This window comes from Pongo pygmaeus, chromosome 7 (assembly GCF_028885625.2).
Source record: "Pongo pygmaeus isolate AG05252 chromosome 7, NHGRI_mPonPyg2-v2.0_pri, whole genome shotgun sequence".
NCBI classification, from domain to species: domain Eukaryota; kingdom Metazoa; phylum Chordata; class Mammalia; order Primates; family Hominidae; genus Pongo; species Pongo pygmaeus.
This window is the reverse complement of record NC_072380.2, coordinates 57,669,656-57,689,162: the sequence shown is the minus strand read 5'-3', so window position 1 is coordinate 57,689,162 and position 19,507 is coordinate 57,669,656. Positions and strand designations below refer to the sequence as shown.

General features: G+C 37.7%; 1 protein-coding gene across 1 annotated transcript in view; it reads right to left on the bottom strand.

Moving 5' to 3' along the window:
- LOC129042658 (carbonic anhydrase 1-like) overlaps nucleotides 1–19,507 on the bottom strand; it is a 52,380-nt gene that overhangs the window by 12,908 nt on the left and 19,965 nt on the right. The window contains exon 2 of the mRNA XM_054498902.2: nucleotides 217–277. Within this exon, the coding sequence (XP_054354877.2) occupies nucleotides 217–253 (37 nt within the window). The 5' untranslated portion in view covers nucleotides 254–277. The remainder of the gene's footprint in view (nucleotides 1–216; nucleotides 278–19,507) is intronic.

The window sequence follows — 19,507 nt, the reverse complement described above, 5'->3', positions numbered from 1 at the left end:
GAGGTATGCCTGTATATACATATCAAACATATTTTGTAGTCAGCCGTGCCCCAAAAGACAATGCTAAGAATACATGCAAAGATAGTATAATTATTTAAAGCAGACAGTTCAACAATTAACCTATGGCTGTACAATTACTTTAAATACTTAATATCTCTTCTGTTGGAAATGGTAACAAGCTATCATTTTGATCTATATAAACAGGAGAACTCTTACCATTTTTGTCATCATATCCCCAGTCTGGACTTGCCATTATCTTCTACTGAGTTTTCTTTTCCTGAAAACAAAAATAATACCTGGAATAACTAACTGCAACTGTGCATGCAGGACATGCCTTAAATCCGTGCTTGGGCATTTTTATAGAAACTTATTTGCTTTTAATAGGCCATTATTTCATCATCTCTGCTTAACAGGAAGTACACATATCTAAAAAAAAGGTGTTGTAAAAAATTCTACAAGGGCTATGTTAGTTTCAATTGCTTAATTTTCTTATATTGTAAAAGAGAATTATCAAATCCTAGATTTTATAAAGCCAAGTCCTGTTTCACTCATGTTAGCAGAAGATATGGCTTAATATTAAAATATGTAATTCTTTAGATTTTCTAAATGAAAAGTACTTTGTACACTCAAGATTTCCAACTCTACCTTTGTTAGTTACTTAAGCAATATAAGCAAAAGTAATTTATCAGGAGAATAATTTGTGTGTTTACAGGCTGATCTGAACTAGTATCCTAATGTTAATTTAAAATCAGATAATTAAATTACTAATCATTTGTAATATATGTTATTTATAATGGCACAGTTTGTAGATATACAGGGTAAGAATAAAGTCCATTTTGGAGCAATATTGGAATTCATAGGTGGAGAAGATTTTATTAATATTAAAGTTAAATATAACACAATATTTATTTTATAAATCAAATAGGTCTACTAGAATAAAAGTCTTATTTTTAATAGCTCTATATAATTTATAAACCGCTTTCTTATTATTTTATTTCACCATCACACATACATACAAATGCTATATAGTAAGAATTAGCATTTGTAATTGAGAAATGTCGAGGTACTTTGCCACAACTGGCAACAAGCCAAGAAGCCAAGACTTCAGCCTCCTAATCCAGTTCCCTTCTTCACTACACCTCCACCAAATGCCACACTACTTCCCCTCCTATGCTCACAATACTCTAAAGTCCAAGTTAAGCCTGGACCAAGATGAGAACTAATGCCAATTGAATGATGAGAAGGTACACAGGACCTTTCAGGAAGGCAAAGAAAACTGATTAGGATGTGCCAGACTCAGGCCAGTTCTACATGTTCAAAGCTCTAAACGTGCTCAAAGAAAAGAAAACCAGAAAAATAAGCTTCCATAGTTATGCTTTTTTCATGCCGTGACAGTATTCCTCCTTTCACACAGTAAGGATTGTGTGAGCTGCTGCAACCCCTGAAAGAAGAGAGGGATCAGTAGCAATTTTCACCAAGGCTGACTGGAGACACGTTGTTTGCTCCTTTGCGGTTAATGATGGTTCATTATCTCATATGCAGAGTGGGCTGTGGTCATGAACATCTGCAGAGTGGGCTGTGGTCATGAACATCCACAGAGTGGGAAGAGGCTCAAGCTCCCATTCTATGGCTTTAGTAAGCATAAGAAGATATTGTTTAAAAGGGAATTCCTTTTTTTTTCAAAGTACTGTTTATTGAAGGCCCAATAGGAATCAACTGCTGTGCTAAAAACTTTACGTGCATTAACTTAATTCTTATTATAACAAAATTGGGCATTAAAATCTGTGTTTTAGGCTGAGGTGGGAGGATCTCTTGAGCCTAGGAGGTCCAGACCAGCTTGGGCAACATAGTGACACTCTGTTTCTGAAAAAAGAAAAAAAAATTGTGTTTTACATTAAAAAAAATTGAGGCTTAGAGAGGTGAAGACACCTCCTCAGGGTTACAAAACTTGCAAGTGACTGCTTATATCCCATAAGCCTAGGGTTTAAGCCTAGATCTGTGTAATTCCAAAGCTAATACATTTGCTTAGCCTTCCACTCTCAAAAATTGTCCACTGACCTCCAGTTGATTCTATTTTCTGGAGGACTGGATTAGGTGATGTAGCTTGGTTTGGCTCAAGATGACCAAGGGTCAGGCTTCATCCTTGGGCTTACTTCACTCTGGAAGCTCACGGAGTGACAGGAGCAGGCTACCCTCTGCCAGGTAATTTACCTCCTAATATTGTATACTTTGTAAAAAGTAACTTTAGCTTCAAATTATCTATTAATCAACAAATTTGAAAAACAGCAACCCCCTTTCATTACACAATTATGCGATGATTCGTCACATAAATGCTTTAACATCCATATGGAATGGGAATTTATTTAAAGTTTTAAGTGCAGAATGACACTGGACCCTCACTATTATGACCTTTTATTTTATTGTGTACCCAGGGTGTGTTATTGTACTGGCAGAAAATTATATAGAGAAAGGATATAAAGTTTAATGAGCCTTTATAAGTCCAAACACCCTTCCCATTTACCTTTATCCTTCTTTTTCTGCTTACAAATTTTGCTTCTCTCAGCTGAATCTATGCCAAATTCAAGATGTTTAGTTTTGTATTCACTTCACTTTCACCAACAGCCTCCTCCCAGTATACTTTTCCAGAATGATCTTTGGGTTACTTTTGCCTACCAAGAAGGAGTTTAATCTACACAGATTCTGCTCTTCTAAACTAAAAGTGTATATATATATATATACTTTTAAATTTTATATATAACTTTTAAATTTATATATATAATATAATTATATATTATATATAGTATATAATTATATATTATATATAGTATATAATATAATTTGAATTTATACATATATAATATATATATTAGATTATTACATTTATTTATTAACACCAATTAATTTCACCTAAAGATTTTTTAGTAACCTAAAATGTTTTTCAAAAAAGCATTTCTTCAGTGTTTTTAAGTATATATTTAAGTCAGTTTTAAATTATATTTAAGAGCCTTAGTGTTTCTTATTTTAGCTTTTGTTCTTCTAGTTCCTTTGATACTTTTCATCTAATTTTTATTTTAATATTTAAAAATTAAAAACATGAACTCTTCTGGAAGCAAATAAATTATGTTGAGTTTCAAATTTAAATTTGTACTTAGAAAATAACTCTGGTATAAAAGGAACAAAAAGTGAAAAAGAGTGTCATCCGTGCCTAGTTACGGACGAGATCTGCTAAATGCCACTGAAAGGAAAAATCCACACCTTGGCAGGACCAAATTCCAAAAAGCCATAGCTGCTCTACAATGCTTAGAGTTCCACAACAATAAGTGGCTTTCCTGGGATTCATATTTTCCCTAAAATGAGGAATTATATATTGTGAAAATAAGTGTCATTGTTGACTATTAAATTTGGCCTGACTCTCACATTGCCTCCTAAATTCCCTGCCCCTCCAGAAATGGTATCATTTGGGGTGGCAAGATAAATCTTATTTCCAGTGGAGAAGTGGGTCATGGAAAATGGTGATGTTAGCCTAGACATTTCTGCATTGAGACAACTAGAAATTCTGATTAATCAACTGAAGTGTCAGGATGGGTTATCTGGATTTCACAGCTATCGTTTTCTCTCAGTTGGGCTTTCTCATCACCTGTAACAAAGCTGTGTTGGTAACTTTATTCCTTCCAGTGTTTGTATTTGTCTCCATCCATACCGAGCTTGTTCCCATTTTAGGACCTTTGTGTTTGCTGTGCTGCTGTCCAGATTGCTCTGTACCCAGACCTTTGTATAGCCTCAAATATCTCCTGCTTAGAAATGACTTTCCTGAACTCCAAATTCACATGTCCTCCTTTTCCCAGTCACTCCATTATATCATTCTGTCTTATTTCTTTCATAGCATTTGTCACATCTTGCTTGTATTGTGAAATTAATTTACTTGCTTAATATCTATAACGATCTCTAAAATGGCGTCTCTATGATATGATAAAGCCTTGATCATTTTTTTCACCACCATGTTCTCTTCACCTATAATATGCCTGGAAAACAGTGGTGCTCAATAGACACTTATAGAGAGAATAATTAAATGGTCATTTTTAATTTAAACTATTGTATATTTTTAAAGATGTAGAAGAACAGAATGTTATCAGGGACTATGCTTACCCAAGTGCACTGGTCTGAACTCAGGTTGTGTGGTACATTGATATTTGGGCATGTGAATGAGATTTGCTATACTCGTTTGTTTTTGGATTAAGGAAAAAGCCTTTCCCCTCTCAGTTCTATTAATGGGAGGAATGAAGTGACCCGTCTGTGTCTGTCAGTCATTACTGGGAGAATGAGAACACTGATCTTTGTAAGTGTCAAGTTTATGACACTTTGTAAGTGTCAAAATCTAACTCTTCAAATATAGTTTGAAATTTGACATATAAATTTCAAAAATCCATCACTTTTATGGCTTTTATTGCTGTAAGTAAAGAAAAGTTTCAACCTTTTATTTCCTGTCTTGGAATATTTTATTTTTAACACAGTTGTTAAATCTGCTAATAGGTGTTTTTTATTAACAACCAAGTCAACTCTTTATATGTAATCATTTTAATACACAGCATAGAGGCATTCACAATGTCCTACAATTTCATGCTTTTGAAAATATTAAATTTTAAGTATATCTCATTGACTGTCATGCTTATTGAAATTACTGGCTAGAAAGACACACTGTATATTCAGAGAATGTCTGGTGAACTTTTATGTTAATAATTAGGAATCTCTTCTACTGCATGAATGGATAACTTGTGCAGGTTAATAGTACTATCCCCGTATTTATTTTTAAAATTGAGAATATACTATTTGTATCTTATCTTCTATAACTATTTGGGAAATTAATGAGTCTTGTAGAACAGATGATGACACTATTAAGTAACATTTTTCACCTAAAAAGAAAATAACATTCATTAATGATTTATAAAGCATAAAATTCTGCCAGGCGTGGTGGCTCATGCCTATAATCCCAGCACCTTGGGAAACTGAGACAGGTGGATCACCTGAGGTCAGGAGTTTGAGACCAGCCTGGCCAACATCATGAAATCCCGTCTCTATTAAAATACAAAAAATTAGCCAGGCATGGTGGCAGGCACCTGTAATCCCAGCTACTCGGGAGGCTGAGGCAGGAGAATCGCTTGAATCCAGGAGCCAGAGGTTGCAGTGAGCCGAGACTGCACCGCTGCACTCCAGCCTGGGCAACAAGAGTGAAACTCCATCTCAAAATAAATAAATAAATAAATAAATAATAAAATTCTGCACAAATATAAATTATCGACATAAGCCTCAAAAAAAAAAAGAGTTTGATTTTAACTCTCAGGCAAATAGATGATGATATAAAACAAAATAGTTCAAATATTGCATATGGCCTGAAATTCAAACACTTGCTACATAGATACATGTTTGCTGTAGATTAAACTAAATCCTATATGTAAATATGAAAAGAGATAAGTTCTCAAGTGTAAATATTAAGGGAGGTGAAAGTCAGTTCTATTAGTTACCTTGTAGTAACATCCTTCATGCATCTGTTTGGGGTTTCTAGCTACCTAAAATCATTTTAAGATTAAAAAAACATGTCTTCTTACTCCTGAAATCAGCTCTTAAATCCTTTTATCAAAGACTAGATTTCTAAAATACATTTGTAATGACATGTCTTTTCTTAATCCAGTGGTTCCCAGTGTACGGTTTGTAAATCACCTGCTTCAGAGTCACCTGAAGTGATATTGAAACACAATGTGTGTGTCTCAACCAATCCTTTATTTTTGTGAATGGCCTTGGCCAGTTTAGATGATCAACAAATAAGCTCTTTTAGTAAGTATTGGTAGCTTTGTTAGAGGTATCTGGGAGTTAGATGGCTCCATCCTCACAATCTAATTACCAAGAGGTGTATTTCAGTGAAAGCAAGTCTTCAACAATCAAATTTCCCAAGTGTACATGTGTTATAAGCAAACAGCCAGAAAATAGTCATATGTCTTGCCTGTAATTTCAGGCAGGCTGGCTGCAAGTGAGGATCACCAACCAGCACCTTGCATGAAAAGCTCACTCCAAACAGACGTCAATGACATCAAGACCTCTTTTGGGTCAGGCAGCTGAGTTCAGTGGGGCTTAGACCTCACATAGTCCATCAAAGACATTTTAGTGCTGGGCTTCTCCACTCCTATGTCTTGTTCATACAAGACATTTTCTGGGTCCAGAAAATTTTTCCTTCGCAGTTACTACTCTTGATACCTCTAATTGTACAAAATTCTTTCTAACATCTTTTATAGTAAATAACAAAATTTTAGGTGTTGATTTCACTACAAATAGCTAAGTAGCCACCTCTGAAGAGGGCAGGTCCTGATTAGGACACTATCAAGCATTCCTATTAGGCATTAGATTATATGAACAGAAGTTATTTATACTGAAGTGATGTATAATTATAACACTACTGAATCAAAATCTCTGCATGCAAGACCTGGGAATCTATGTTTTTAAAAAACATTTCCAGGTAATATATTAAAAACATATTTGTCGACTTTCACAAACATTTTTAAAAATCCTAAATGCTGTTTTCTTGACATGCTTTCTCCTTTAGGAAGAATACTGAATTAATATTCACTTCAACAGCCACTTCAAAAACTACTCACTGTTTTTCTAAATTAGATTTCCTCCATAAGATTTCTTGAATTTTTAATGCTTTTACTAGTACCTAACCCCAGTGAATAAATTTTTTTTATTCATTTTTTTGTGATACCCTTTTAACTATTAAGTCAGTATGCTAAATACAGGGTGGTGACTTGCTCTGCAGTAGTTTTTAAATCAAATGCTCAAGTCAGAGCCATGATTAAGTAAAGACAGGTACAATAACTAAATGCCTTCTAGTAATGGAAATACCAATTGTTGCCTGCAGGAGATTGTCATTTTAATTTACTCTTATCTGATCTTTGTCTTAGTAGATCTACCAAAGAAAAGTGGCAAGTGCACTATTTGAACTAGTGATTTTCAGAACGACTCATTACTCAAGGGCAGGATTCACAGAAAAAGTACATTACAGGGGTCCTCTTTACTGATCTTAAAAGAGTAAACAAAGACATATAATGAGGATGAAGTAGTATCTACAATTTTCCTTTAGTCTCTAGACTGTCTTTTGCTTCAGAGTTATTTTTAAGAATTAGCATTAAAGGTAAAATTTTTTTAATCTGTCAAACCCAATTTCTTTGAGTAATGCTGTTTCTTTGTGATAAACCTGGGTTAATAAGTATAAAATACCTAAAAATATTTTCTAAATGAGGATTAATGATTAATTGCACATAGCAGATGCACAGTAAAAGATGGCTTTTATTTTTTACTGAGTGTGCTACTACTAATAGAAAACTGTGTGGGCTATGGTTGAAACTTAGATGCAGCCAGGTGTTAAGGAGGACACATGGCTATGTCTGAGCTTCCAAGGATTTGATGATGTACATTGGCTGATCAGCCTTGAAATCAAGGGACATAATCTGACCCCCTCACCCTGGAGTTTTTCTAATAAATGGGGAAGGAATAAACGGAATGATTTCAAGTGCTTTCTGATTTTTAAAAAATCTTTTTATTTTTAGCCTCTACACTAAGGACACAACAGGTGCTTTTAAAGAAAGAAATATAAATAGTTTCTTTTAGAATAGCCCAATAGAATGAGACCATTTTACTCCTGTACTTTTTTTACTCACATGATCTTAATTTATAACTTTTAAGAAATTCAGAGGCTGAGAAAAACAAATATCAGTATTTCCATTTCAAAAGGAAGAAAGAGGCTTTCACAGATGAGAAAATTAAGCCACTTGTCCAAAGTCAGATGAAACTGTTAAAAGTGGAATGTCAAGTCTTTAAACTCTGGGTCAAGAATTCTTCCCACTATGATAAATTATAAAATCAAACTAACAATAACTTTTCTTCATTACTTTTTACTTTATTATCACAAAAGAGTTTAGTCACATGGGAAGCTATTACCTCAAAACAGTCGTTGTAGTTTCCCTAAAACAGACCCCATAACTTTGGCTTGATTTTGTCCATGGGTGCTGGTGATGGGGTATGGACCATCTTTGGAGAGAATGCATGCTGCATGCTGTGGTTTTTGCATCTCCACAGCTAGTCTGCCCAGCCCACGAAGCTATCACATGCATCCCTACTGAGGCTCTTTCAGGGCCTACCATTTCCACATTTCTGTGGAGAGACCAAGCTACTTGTGATTTATGCTTCCTGATTCCAATGTAGCTGGTGAATGCATATTCTATATTTCCACAAAAATCTACTTTATTTCTTCCAGTCCTAAGTGTAAAGGATCAGCCTACAGGATGGAACAAAATAGGTCCTCCTCCCTTCTATTTCTAGAATAGGAAGGAGAAAAAAGCAAAATTATTTATTAGGGTCTTCACAGAAAAATTTCAGAAAAGAATCCTGTCCTCTTAGCTAAAGGCAAAATAGCAAGGTTTGAATGAAAGTCCTTCCTGATCCTGTTTCCTTTATGCAAAAGGTTACTTGGGCAATTAATTTAGCTGGTCAAGGCCATGTCTTATTCTGAATTTCCTGTTTTACTTTCTAAAAAATTTTTTTTCAAGTTGCTCCAGGCAAATGAGAGTTACCTAAACATATACAATAAGCAGATTTCTAAGATGGGTTTAGCTCTAAGTAAGTGAAGAATTTTCAGGCCTCTTAAAGATCTTTGATATCGAGTAACTCTTCTGTCCTCAGTGACTCCCACAGAAGGAGTGCAGGGCAGCTTCTCCTGTGGTTTCTTAGGGCTCTTTTAGCTTCTGGAATCAGAAAACTCTGGAGAGGCTGCTTAGGCAACAGTTTTCAAGTGTGACTTGAAAGGCTCTGCATTTCAAAACCCCAGGGTTATGAGTGAAGAGGTGTTGAATGAAAGGCTCTTAATTGCATCGCCTTGCACCTAGTTTATCTGTCCCTGTGATGGAGTTCCTTAATATGCAACACTTGGACATTGCAGTAGTCCTAATTCCTTTAAGACTGTCCCAGACTCTGCCTTTAACTAGTTGGTAAAGTTCCACATAGCCTTTGTGCAACTGCCTGAGGGTTGCAAAATGAGGGGATGACATGTTGGCAAGTGCCTCAGTTTTCCATCATCACCCAGGAGGCAGCCAGAACCAGTCTGGTGAGAAAGAACTCCAGGAAAAACACCTCCCCAGGTTCGTGTCAATAATGCTTTTAAAATGGAGATCCGCAGATTCCAGAGGAGTTCTTATGGGCCTTATAGGCTAAGAACCAAGCTCAGTTAAAATGAAGCTTATGAATGTGGACTTCTTAGAACAAATAGGGCTGATTTTATGCAGTGATTCGATCTGGGGAAGAAGAATTCTTGGCAATGTTCTCAATTCCTCCTATTGGTAATTCCTAGCTTGCTAGCCAGGGTTCACGTTTGATGTTCTTACAATGCGATCTTTTGTCACTCCTATCTCAGGCTCCAAGAGTCCTCATACAGTCCCCTGCAGAGTTGGACAGGATTTTACTGCGTGGTTGCTTGCAGCTGGCAACAGCTGTTGCTACACTTTTTTATCCACATTTATTTTTGTGTGTTAAGATTGTGTTTCTAGTGCTCCCCCAACTTCTGATACTACACACTTGCCAAATTGTTTGCTGGTGAACATGATATTATTAGTAAAGTCCAGTGACTTCTTCCAAGGGAGCATTGACTGTTTATGTAGTGGTTTTATGTAGCCACTTCTGGGTATGGCACTCACTGTGCCATTTATTTTGGTTAATGTTTTTAAAAGGCTCATTTTAACTTTAAAATCAGAGGTGGCAAATGAAACTTTGCTTAGGGATTCATGTCCCTAAAGTGTAATGTTGGAGTAGCAAGGAAAAAAGGAATCATCTTTTAGCAGCAGCTAGGTATAATGAAGTTTGCAGAAAAGAAAAATAGGGTGTATTTTATTAGATCCAACATTGACAGCACTGCTCTAGCATGATGGACATGCCTTCTGTATGAGATGAGTATGACATCCACTCAAAAAACAGCCCAGTGGGGAGAGAAATGCCAGCAATAATAGATATGACCTTTTAGTGCCTTGGCCATTGGCATCACCTGAGGGTAATCCTAGATCACCCATTTTTACATTTGGATGTAGCTGAGACTGACAGGGCAGGTGTCCTGCCTAAAGCAACTGATTTACTGATTTACGAGCAGCTTTCAGTCTCCTTCCTACTTGCCTCTTGCAAAGTGAACTTGAAAATCCAGTTCTTTTCACTACCTCTGTGGAAAACCTAGAGGCAAGCACAGGATTGATTCTTTGTTACTTGTAAGGCTGCTGTTGAAGTAATGCAAAGGTCGATGATTAAATGACATACCATAAAGATTTTTAGTATTGTTATTAAACCCAGTAGAATTAAAATGCAGCTACTGACGAAAGACTTGAACTGCAGTGTCTAGATGAAGCTGATTCGAGCACAACTTAATCCCCTCATCATAATATGAACAAGGAACAAAACAAATGGTACCATGGCAGTTGGGCACTGTCTCAGGCACCACAACTTCTGGTTGTTGAAATTAGCTATGGGTTTATTTTGTAAGTCATAGTTGCATATTACCATTAATGTCACCAATCTGTCTCCTTAAACACCAGGTCTGCACCCAAATCATTCAACCTAACCTCAAGGGGTGGATGGAGACAGTGTGTTTTGAACTCAATGATCCATGGCTTCTTAGGGTGTAAAATTTGGGCTAGACAGCACTGAGTGTGGGAGGGGAGAGAATCACATTTGGCCCCGCTACATGTTAAAAGTGGCACTTGCAGAATCCTGGCTCCCTCTCTCTACATCCTCAGCAGGAAAAGTGCTAAAACCATTTGAGGGGGCATACCTTAGTAACATCCTGAATAGATATGTGTGAGCCTGTCTTTTCTGGAAGCTAGATTTAGGTTAGCTTGAATGTCCAACCAACACCCGTATGCCTGCTTTCCATTCTGTCCTGTGCCATCTGGAGCAACTCAGCTCTCTGGACCTTAGCCCCAGTTTTCCAATCTAGACTGTGACCTTGCCTGTGACCTGTGGTTGGTCTTATTTCACAGCCACTGACTGCTGCCTGTGTCAGGATGCATGCCCCTGCTCTGCCCATCCCCTTCCTGCCAGCTCAGCCCCCAGCTCCATTTTTTTTTTTTTTTTGAGACATAATCTCACTCTGTTGCCTAGGCTGGAGTGCAGTGGTGTGATCTCAGCTCACTGCAACCTCTGCCTCCCAGATTCAAGCGATTCTTGTGCCTCAGCCTGCAGGTAGCTGGGACTACAGGCATGTGCCACCATGCTTGGCTAATTTTTGTATTTTTAATAGAGACGGGGTTTTGCCAAGTTAGACAGACTGGTCACAAACTCAGCCTAGCTTCTAATCCAGGACCTCTTACACCATCCTATTCCATGATCTAATGCTGACCGCTTGTTGAGTTCAGGCTCAAGTGACTGCTTAGACCAGAGGCTGAGAGTTTAGGCCTGAGAAGAATACTGCTGAAGGACCCACGTCCCAGAGGGGAGAGTACAGGCTGCTTTGAGCCAGAAACAAAGGGCACTGTGTGCTCTCCAGTGGTCAAAAATTTGAGGAGAAATATCTGGCTTAAGTGGGAGAAAAGTGAAAGCAAGAAGAACATGAGCCAGTAATCTTGTGCTACACTAATAACTAACATGAGGCTATAAACTTGCAACTCAGCTCACTTGGGCAGCATTTGCATCTTGAGTTTCTCACACATTGTGAAAAATCACTCAGGGATATTTTTATTTATGATCTTAATTTAATTTTGTTGGACGGGTACTATGTTCATGTGGTTTCAAATTCAAAGGTATAAAAGGGTACAAAGTAAAAACAATCTTCTCCCATTTTCTGTCCCAGTGAAAACTAAAGTTATCAATTTATTTCATATATTTAAAGAGATATTTGATGCATATACACGGGTATAACTGCATGTATTATTTTGCTCTTTTGAAAAAAATACAAATAATACATACTGTATATGCTTGTTTTGTCCCTTACTTTTTCCCCTTAATACATTAGAATTTGGCCCTATTACTACACAAAGAGTAATTTTATTTCTTTTTGTTTTACATGTTTTGTTTTACTTTTTTTCCTTAACTCATTGTCTTGGAATTTGGCCATTATGCAAAGAGTATTTTTTTATTTGGCTTTGCAATGTTCTTTTTATGGATTGCCGTTGTTTATTTAGCCATTCCTCAATCAACGGGCATTTAGGTTATTTCTCATTGTTATAAACAAAGTTGAAATGAATGGTACATTTCCTTGTATATGGAGAGGACTTGCCCTGGATACAGGAAAAGGGGCCTAGTAATATGAATACCTTATAAATAAATACACAGATTTTTGTTCTTCTCAATGACTTCTCACTGCTTAGATTCTAATAACTATCCTGACAGGGAGGGAAAGGTAATACATACTTTTTTTTTTCTTTTCTTTTTTTGAGACAGAGTCTTACTCTGTCAACCAGGCTGGAGTGCAGTGACTTGGATCTCGGCTCACTGCAACCTCTGCCTCCTGGGTTCAAGAGATCCTCCCAGCTCAGCCTCCCAAGTAGCTGGGATTACAGGCCCGTGCCACCACATCCAGCTAATTTTTTTTTTTTTTTTTTTGTATTTTTAGTAGGGATGGGGTTTCACCATGTTGACCAGGCTGGTCTCAAACTCCTGACCTCAAGTGATCCGCCCACCTTGGCCTCCCAAAGTGCTGGGATTATAGGTGGGAGCTACTGTGCCTGGCCCATTTTTCTTTCTTTTTTTCTTTTTTTTTTTTTAACATAAGGAAAAACATATCTAGAGAGAGACAAAGTAACAGCTTTCTTTAAAGGGAAAGTTGAATGGAAGGAAATTCATCTCTTAGATACACCCCAGAGTACCACTTTTTAACAGAGAAGTCCATTCTTCCTTCCAGAAAAAGTGCTAAGACAAAATCTTGTTGGGATGATCTGTTTTTAGAGTGCTTTAAAAAATATCTGATTCCTCATACATATACAAAGTAAAGGAAAACAAATAGCTCATAGAACAAGGATGACTTTTACATGATTGATAGCAGATTCAAGATGGAGTCACCAGTGGAAGTCACTGAGACAACAGAGAAGAGAGATCTTTCATGGTGGCGAACCAGCTTCTGATTGAAAGGTGTGTGTGGTGGTGGGGAGGCAGGAGCAGTCTCATTGTCCTTATAAATAGCTCTCCAGGACAACTTTTGTGTTTGATATAAAGAGAGAAAACAAGTTTGTGAGCACAGTCTTAAAACCAAGGGAGCATACCTTAGTTACATCCTGGAATAGATATGTATGGACCTGTCTTTTCTGGAAGCTAGATTTAGGTTAGCTTGAATGTCCAACCTGTACCTGTATGCCTGCTTTCCATTCTGTCCTGTGCCGTCTGGAGCAACTCAGCTCTCTGGACCTTAGCCCCAGTTTTCCAATCTAGACTGTGACCTTGCCTTTGACCTGTGGTTGGTCTTATTTCACAGCCACTGACTGCTGCCTGTGTCAGGATGCATGTCCCTGCTCTGCCCACCCCCTTCCTGCCAGCTCAACCCAGCTTCTACTCCAGGACCCTCTTATCTCACCCTTTTTCATGGCCTGATACTGACCACTAGTTGAGTGCAGGGTCAAGTGACTGCTTGAACCAGAGGTTGAGAGAAATGCAGCCAATCAGAGCACTGAGATCACTGACTGCTGTGTGAGAAAAACTGTAGCTGCAAAGGAAGAAATGGTACACATGAACACTGAGAAACATCACCCCAAAATTGTTTTTCTCTAACTGAGGTATGAAGGTGAATATACAAAGAAAGAAACTTTAAAACTCAGTGAGAAAGCAACTAAATGTACCTGTGCACTTATTTTTTCATTTAAAAATTAAAAACAAATTTTTAAAAGACAGAGTCTTGCTCTGTCACCCAGGCTGGGTGCAGATCACTGCAGCATCCAGGTCCTGGGCTCTAGCGATCCTCCCGCCTCAGCCTCCCAAGCAGCTGGGACTACAGGTGCATGCCACTATGTCTAGTTCCTTTTTTTTTTTTTTTTACTTTCAGTAGAGACAGAGTCTTGCTATGTTGCTCAGGCTGGTCTTGAACTCGTGGGCTCCAGGAATCCTCTTGTCTTGGCCTCTCAAAGTAGGGGCATTATAGGCATGAGCCACTGTGCTTGGTCCAGATTTAAATTTTTACTTTAAAAAGTATATATTTTTTATTTTAAAAAAGTGATTAAGTGTATTTTATTTATTTTGTTTTAATGTAACTTGAAGCTAAACTTACTGTGTGAACCAAGCCATTTTGATCAGTGATAAATGGCAGGTCTAGTTTTTTTTTCTTCTTCTTATTGAAAGATCAAGAACCTCAGCCTGCCATGACTTTCTTGGCTTCCTTTACTAGCATTTAATCCTTCTAGTATTTGACATAATTCCCATGAAAACGTGCGGACTGAATATAATGTCCTTCATTTCACAAATGAGTAGATTGAAGTTGAAATATTTTGTCACTTGCCAGAAGTCAGGGTGGCAGTGTTGATATTTGATCCTACTTTTTGTGCCTCCAGCCCAAGAGTTTTTTCCATGACAATCAGGAACCTTGAAATTAAAAACACATTGAATGTTGTCATATGTTGGTAAGAATAAAATACCAAAAAGTAAATGCCTTCTACACACAGCTTTTCTCATGTACTCACTCTAACCTTCTATTTGTGCAATTGGAAGCAAATATATCAGCCTCATTGAGCTTCAATTTTCTTGTTTGTGAGGTAGAAATAATAATAACAACCTTAAACAGTTGTGAGGATAAGTAAATAGTATATATAAAGTGTCTCATGAAAAGATAGCACTCAGTGAATGGCAACTTTCCTATAATGATAATAATAATTATTATTGTATAGGAGATCAGGTAGGTGAAAATGTTTTATAAATTGCAAATTAATAAATGCAAGGTACTCTTATTATAATTGTTTTCTTACATTTAAAAATATTTATTCACTTTTTTAGAATACGTTTTAATGGTTGGATCCATTTAGTGTATTCACATTAGTGCTATTCTAAGCCATTATTTTAGGAAATTAAAAATTTAGAGTTAGTTTAAGTGAAGTGAATACGAGTGCTTCTGAAAAGTGCTTTCCTTTTTTTTCATTTCTCTTAATCTTAAAACTAAATGTCTTTCTGCAAGAAGAAATAACTTGAGACTTCTGTTGGGATCAAGTATGATTAATAGCCTGAAATCAGGAATAAAGCTGCTTTATGGAAGAGTAAGAAAATAAGGTGCAGATAAATCTCCTAAATTACTCTTTGTGTACTAGAGGAAAACAAAATAAAATTTCCTCAACCCTTAAAAACTTTGTGAGCTCTAAAACCATTCACAAACATAATTTATTATTACAGAATCCCAGTTGCACACCTGAAAACCCTGGGGCCACATGTGTTTCAGAATTCAGAATTTCTCAGATTTTTGGAAAGCAATACAATGCAAACACTATATATGAATTCCCTTATCAGGGTCTGGGGGAGTACCCTGTAATTGAACATGTTACTATTTTTGGAGCAAAAGTATGAATAGTCATAGTACATGGAATAAATAAAGACTATAAATAGCTTCGTGTCAGGTCAGGTTAGGCCCACAGATGAGTTCAGGTCACATCAGGTCATGTGTTTTCAGGAACAGTTTTGGTTTTCAGAAATTTTTGGATTTCAGAGCTGGAGATAAGAGACAGTGGAGCTGTATTTTTTTTTTCTTTTATTATTATTATTATTATACTTTAGGTTTTATGGTACATGTGCGCAATGTGCAGGTAAGTTACATATGTATACATGTGCCATGCTGGTGCGCTGCACCCACCAACTCGTCATCTAGCATTAGGTATATCTCCCAATGCTATCCCTCCCCCCTCCCCCCATCCCACAACAGTCCCCGAAGTGTGATGTTCCCCTTCCTGTGTCCATGTGTTCTCATTGTTCAATTCCCACCTATGAGTGAGAATATGCGGTGTTTGGTTTTTTGTTCTTGCGATAGTTTACTGAGAATGATGATTTCCAATTTCATCCATGTCTCTACAAAGGACATGAACTCATCATTTTTTATGGCTGCATAGTATTCCATGGTGTATATGTGCCACATTTTCTTAATCCAGTCTATCATTGTTGGACATTTGGGTTGGTTCCAAGTCTTTGCTATTGTGAATAATGCCGCAATAAACATACGTGTGCATGTGTCTTTATAGCAGCATGATTTATCGTCCTTTGGGTATATACCCAGTAATGGGATGGCTGGGTCGAATGGAATTTCTAGCTCTAGATCCCTGAGGAATCGCCACACTGACTTCCACAAGGGTTGAACTAGTTTACAGTCCCACCAACAGTGTAAAAGTGTTCCTATTTCTCCACATCCTCTCCAGCACCTGTTGTTTCCTGACTTTTTAATGATTGCCATTCTAACTGGTGTGAGATGGTATCTCATTCTAAGCCAAAAGAACAAAGGTGGAGGCATCACACTACCTGACTTCAAACTATACTACAAGGCTACGGTAACCAAAACAGCATGGTACTGGTACCAAAACAGAGATATAGATCAAAGGAACAGAACAGAGCCGTCAGAAATAATGCCACATATCTACAAGTATCTGATCTTTGACAAACCTGACAAAAACAAGAAATGGTGAAAGGATTCCCTATTTAATAAATGGTGCTGGGAAAACTGGCTAGCCATATGTAGAAAGTTGAAACTGGATCCCTTCCTTACACCGTATACAAAAATCAATTCAAGATGGATTAAAGACTTAAATGTCAGACCTAAAACCATAAAAACCCTAGAAGAAAACCTAGGCATTACCATTCAGGACATAGGCATGGGCAAGGACTTCATGTCTAAAACACCAAAAGCAATGGCAACAAAAGCCAAAATTGACAAATGGGATCTAATTAAACTAAAGAGCTTCTGCACAGCAAAAGAAACTCCCATCAGAGTGAACAGGCAACCTACAAAATGGGAGAAAATTTTCGCAACCTACTCATCTGACAAAGGGCTAATATCCAGAATCTACAATGAACTCCAACAAATTTACAAGAAAAAAACAAACAACCCCATCAAAAAGTGGGCGAAGGACATGAACAGACACTTCTCAAAAGAAGACATTTATGCAGCCAAAAAACACATGAAAAAATGCTCACCATCACTGGCCATCAGAGAAATGCAAATCAAAACCACAAGGAGCTGTATTTTTATCCCCACTGTGGAGCGGGTCAACACAAAGGTAACGTGTCTGGTAGGAAGATCATCAGATCTGGACTCAAGTAGGCCTGAACACCTGATCTACATTTTAATCCTCGGATTTATTGTGGAAATTATTTCACCTCTATAAGCCTCTGTTTCCTTATCTGAAAATGGGGAAAAGAATCCTATCTTGCAGGATTGTGGTGAGGGTTAATGATAATATAGGCCAGGTGTCTAGTTACCTGGTACTTACAGTATGATTGATAGCTGCTATCATTGTTCATGAGAGGTGGTATCTAATGAAATAGAATAAAATCTCTTTTTTTATTATTTCAAATTTGAAAGTAGCAGGGAAAAGGGGTAGAAATTTTGTATATGAATTCTAGCAGACTTCCTAAAGGGAAAAGGGGCAAGGCCCCAAAGCTTTGTCTCTGGGACTTAACATTTATTGAAACCTATTAATTAGGCTGGACAGGATAGCAACTGTTCTCAGCTCAGAGTCAGGGAAGTTCCAAAGAGTCCAAAGAACCCCTGAAATGAAACACCCAGGAGGGTAGAAAGAACTTGCACAGTGGGTTGGTCCCAACTGAGAGACAGGCAAATGTAGTCTGGGCCCATGAGGAACTGGACATAGGAACCTGTCTCACCCTGAGCATCTGTGGTCATGTGTTCAACCTGCATGAGTGACTATGTGAATTCATTCATTTATTCATTTAGCAATTGTTTTTGAATGTCAACTAAGCATAGATCTATGAAAATATCCAAGAAACATACAGAAACAACTCTATCTTAATTAGCATTATAGTTTATGAGGGACTTAAACAAGGAGCAACAGCAAATCACCCAAAATTGTGGTGAATTTTCTAAAGGGATAAACTAGGTGGGCAGTGGTAAGGGCAGGAATGGGCTACTTACAAGGAGGAAGGCAAGAGGAGACAGGACAGCCATGACCAAGGTTGAGGTATGGCCAGAACACTCCTCCTCTGTGACACCTCACTGCTGTGCTTTCTTATCACCAGCTTTCAGATGGAGTGCCATCCCCTCAGAAGGCCTTCTTGACCTGGCTGAACTTCATTTCACTCTGCACTTTTGCCAATCACTTTCTACCCATTATCCGAGTTTATTTTTTCGGAGGTTTTATAACCTTCTGAAATTATCTTTTCTAGTTTTGCATATATTTATTATATGCTTTCCCTCTTTAGAAGGAAAGACTCTTGAGAGCTCTGAGCATTTTGTCCAGTGTCTGAGGGTGCCTAAATATTTGTTGAATGATTAAAAGGAAGACTATGAAAAGACCTTAAAGCAAAAAAGAGCCCGGTGCATTCTAGGAAATAAAATGAGGCATTTGGGTCTTGTTGATGCTAATGGCCTCCAATGAATCCTGCCTTCTCTTATCCATGCCCTTATGTAGTCTCCTCCCTTACTGACTCAGGGCACGGCCACATGACTTATTTGGCCAATGGGACATCAGCGAATAGCACAAGCGAAGACTTGATAAGTGCTTGTTCAGAACACAGATGAGCCATGTGAGAAAGTCCTGCTTGGTCTGGTCTCCTTCAAGAGGAAATACCACTTGGAGAGCAAGGTGCTGGCATTCCAGCTGTCCCAGCTGAAATTCAGCCACCCAGCTGAAATGCGCTCAGTGAGTAAGTCCAGGTAAAACCAATAGAAATATCCACCCATCAACCCCGTAACAGTGAGAAGAAAACAAAAGTTGTCACTCTAAGCCACTGAGTTTTTGGGTGGTCTGCTATGTGCAAAAAACCTGAAACAGAGCCGAGGCATAGCGAGCAGGCGAAGGTAGTATTCGATGGTTTAGAAAGCAAAACAATCGTTCAGAACCTTACACACGTCAAGTTACTGTATGTTAAACACAATGGAAATTAACAGGTTTGAAGGAAGGGAAGACTTATTACTGAAGAGATCAGTTAGGAGGCTATTCCAGATATCTTTTGCTGCTTTGAGTAATGGGATATGGTGGAAGAGACCCGGCACCAGTTCCCAGGCTTAGGCCTTATCAGACTGGTAGCCTCTACTTCCCTTCTTTAGGAACACTCTCTGGGAGGCCTGAGCATCTGTTTAGAAAGCTAATTATTCTGCTGGAGCAATTACATGGAGAGGCCCATTTACCCGGCTCTGCCCCGAAATTCAAGAGGAGGAGATATACCTTATCTTTCTATGGGAAGAGTGCAGTCCACCATAAGTTCCCGGATATTGTCTCTTAATCCTCACAATACCAGTATCATGTAATTAATATCACTCAAATTTTTACAGATGAGAAAAATGAAGTTTAAATGATCT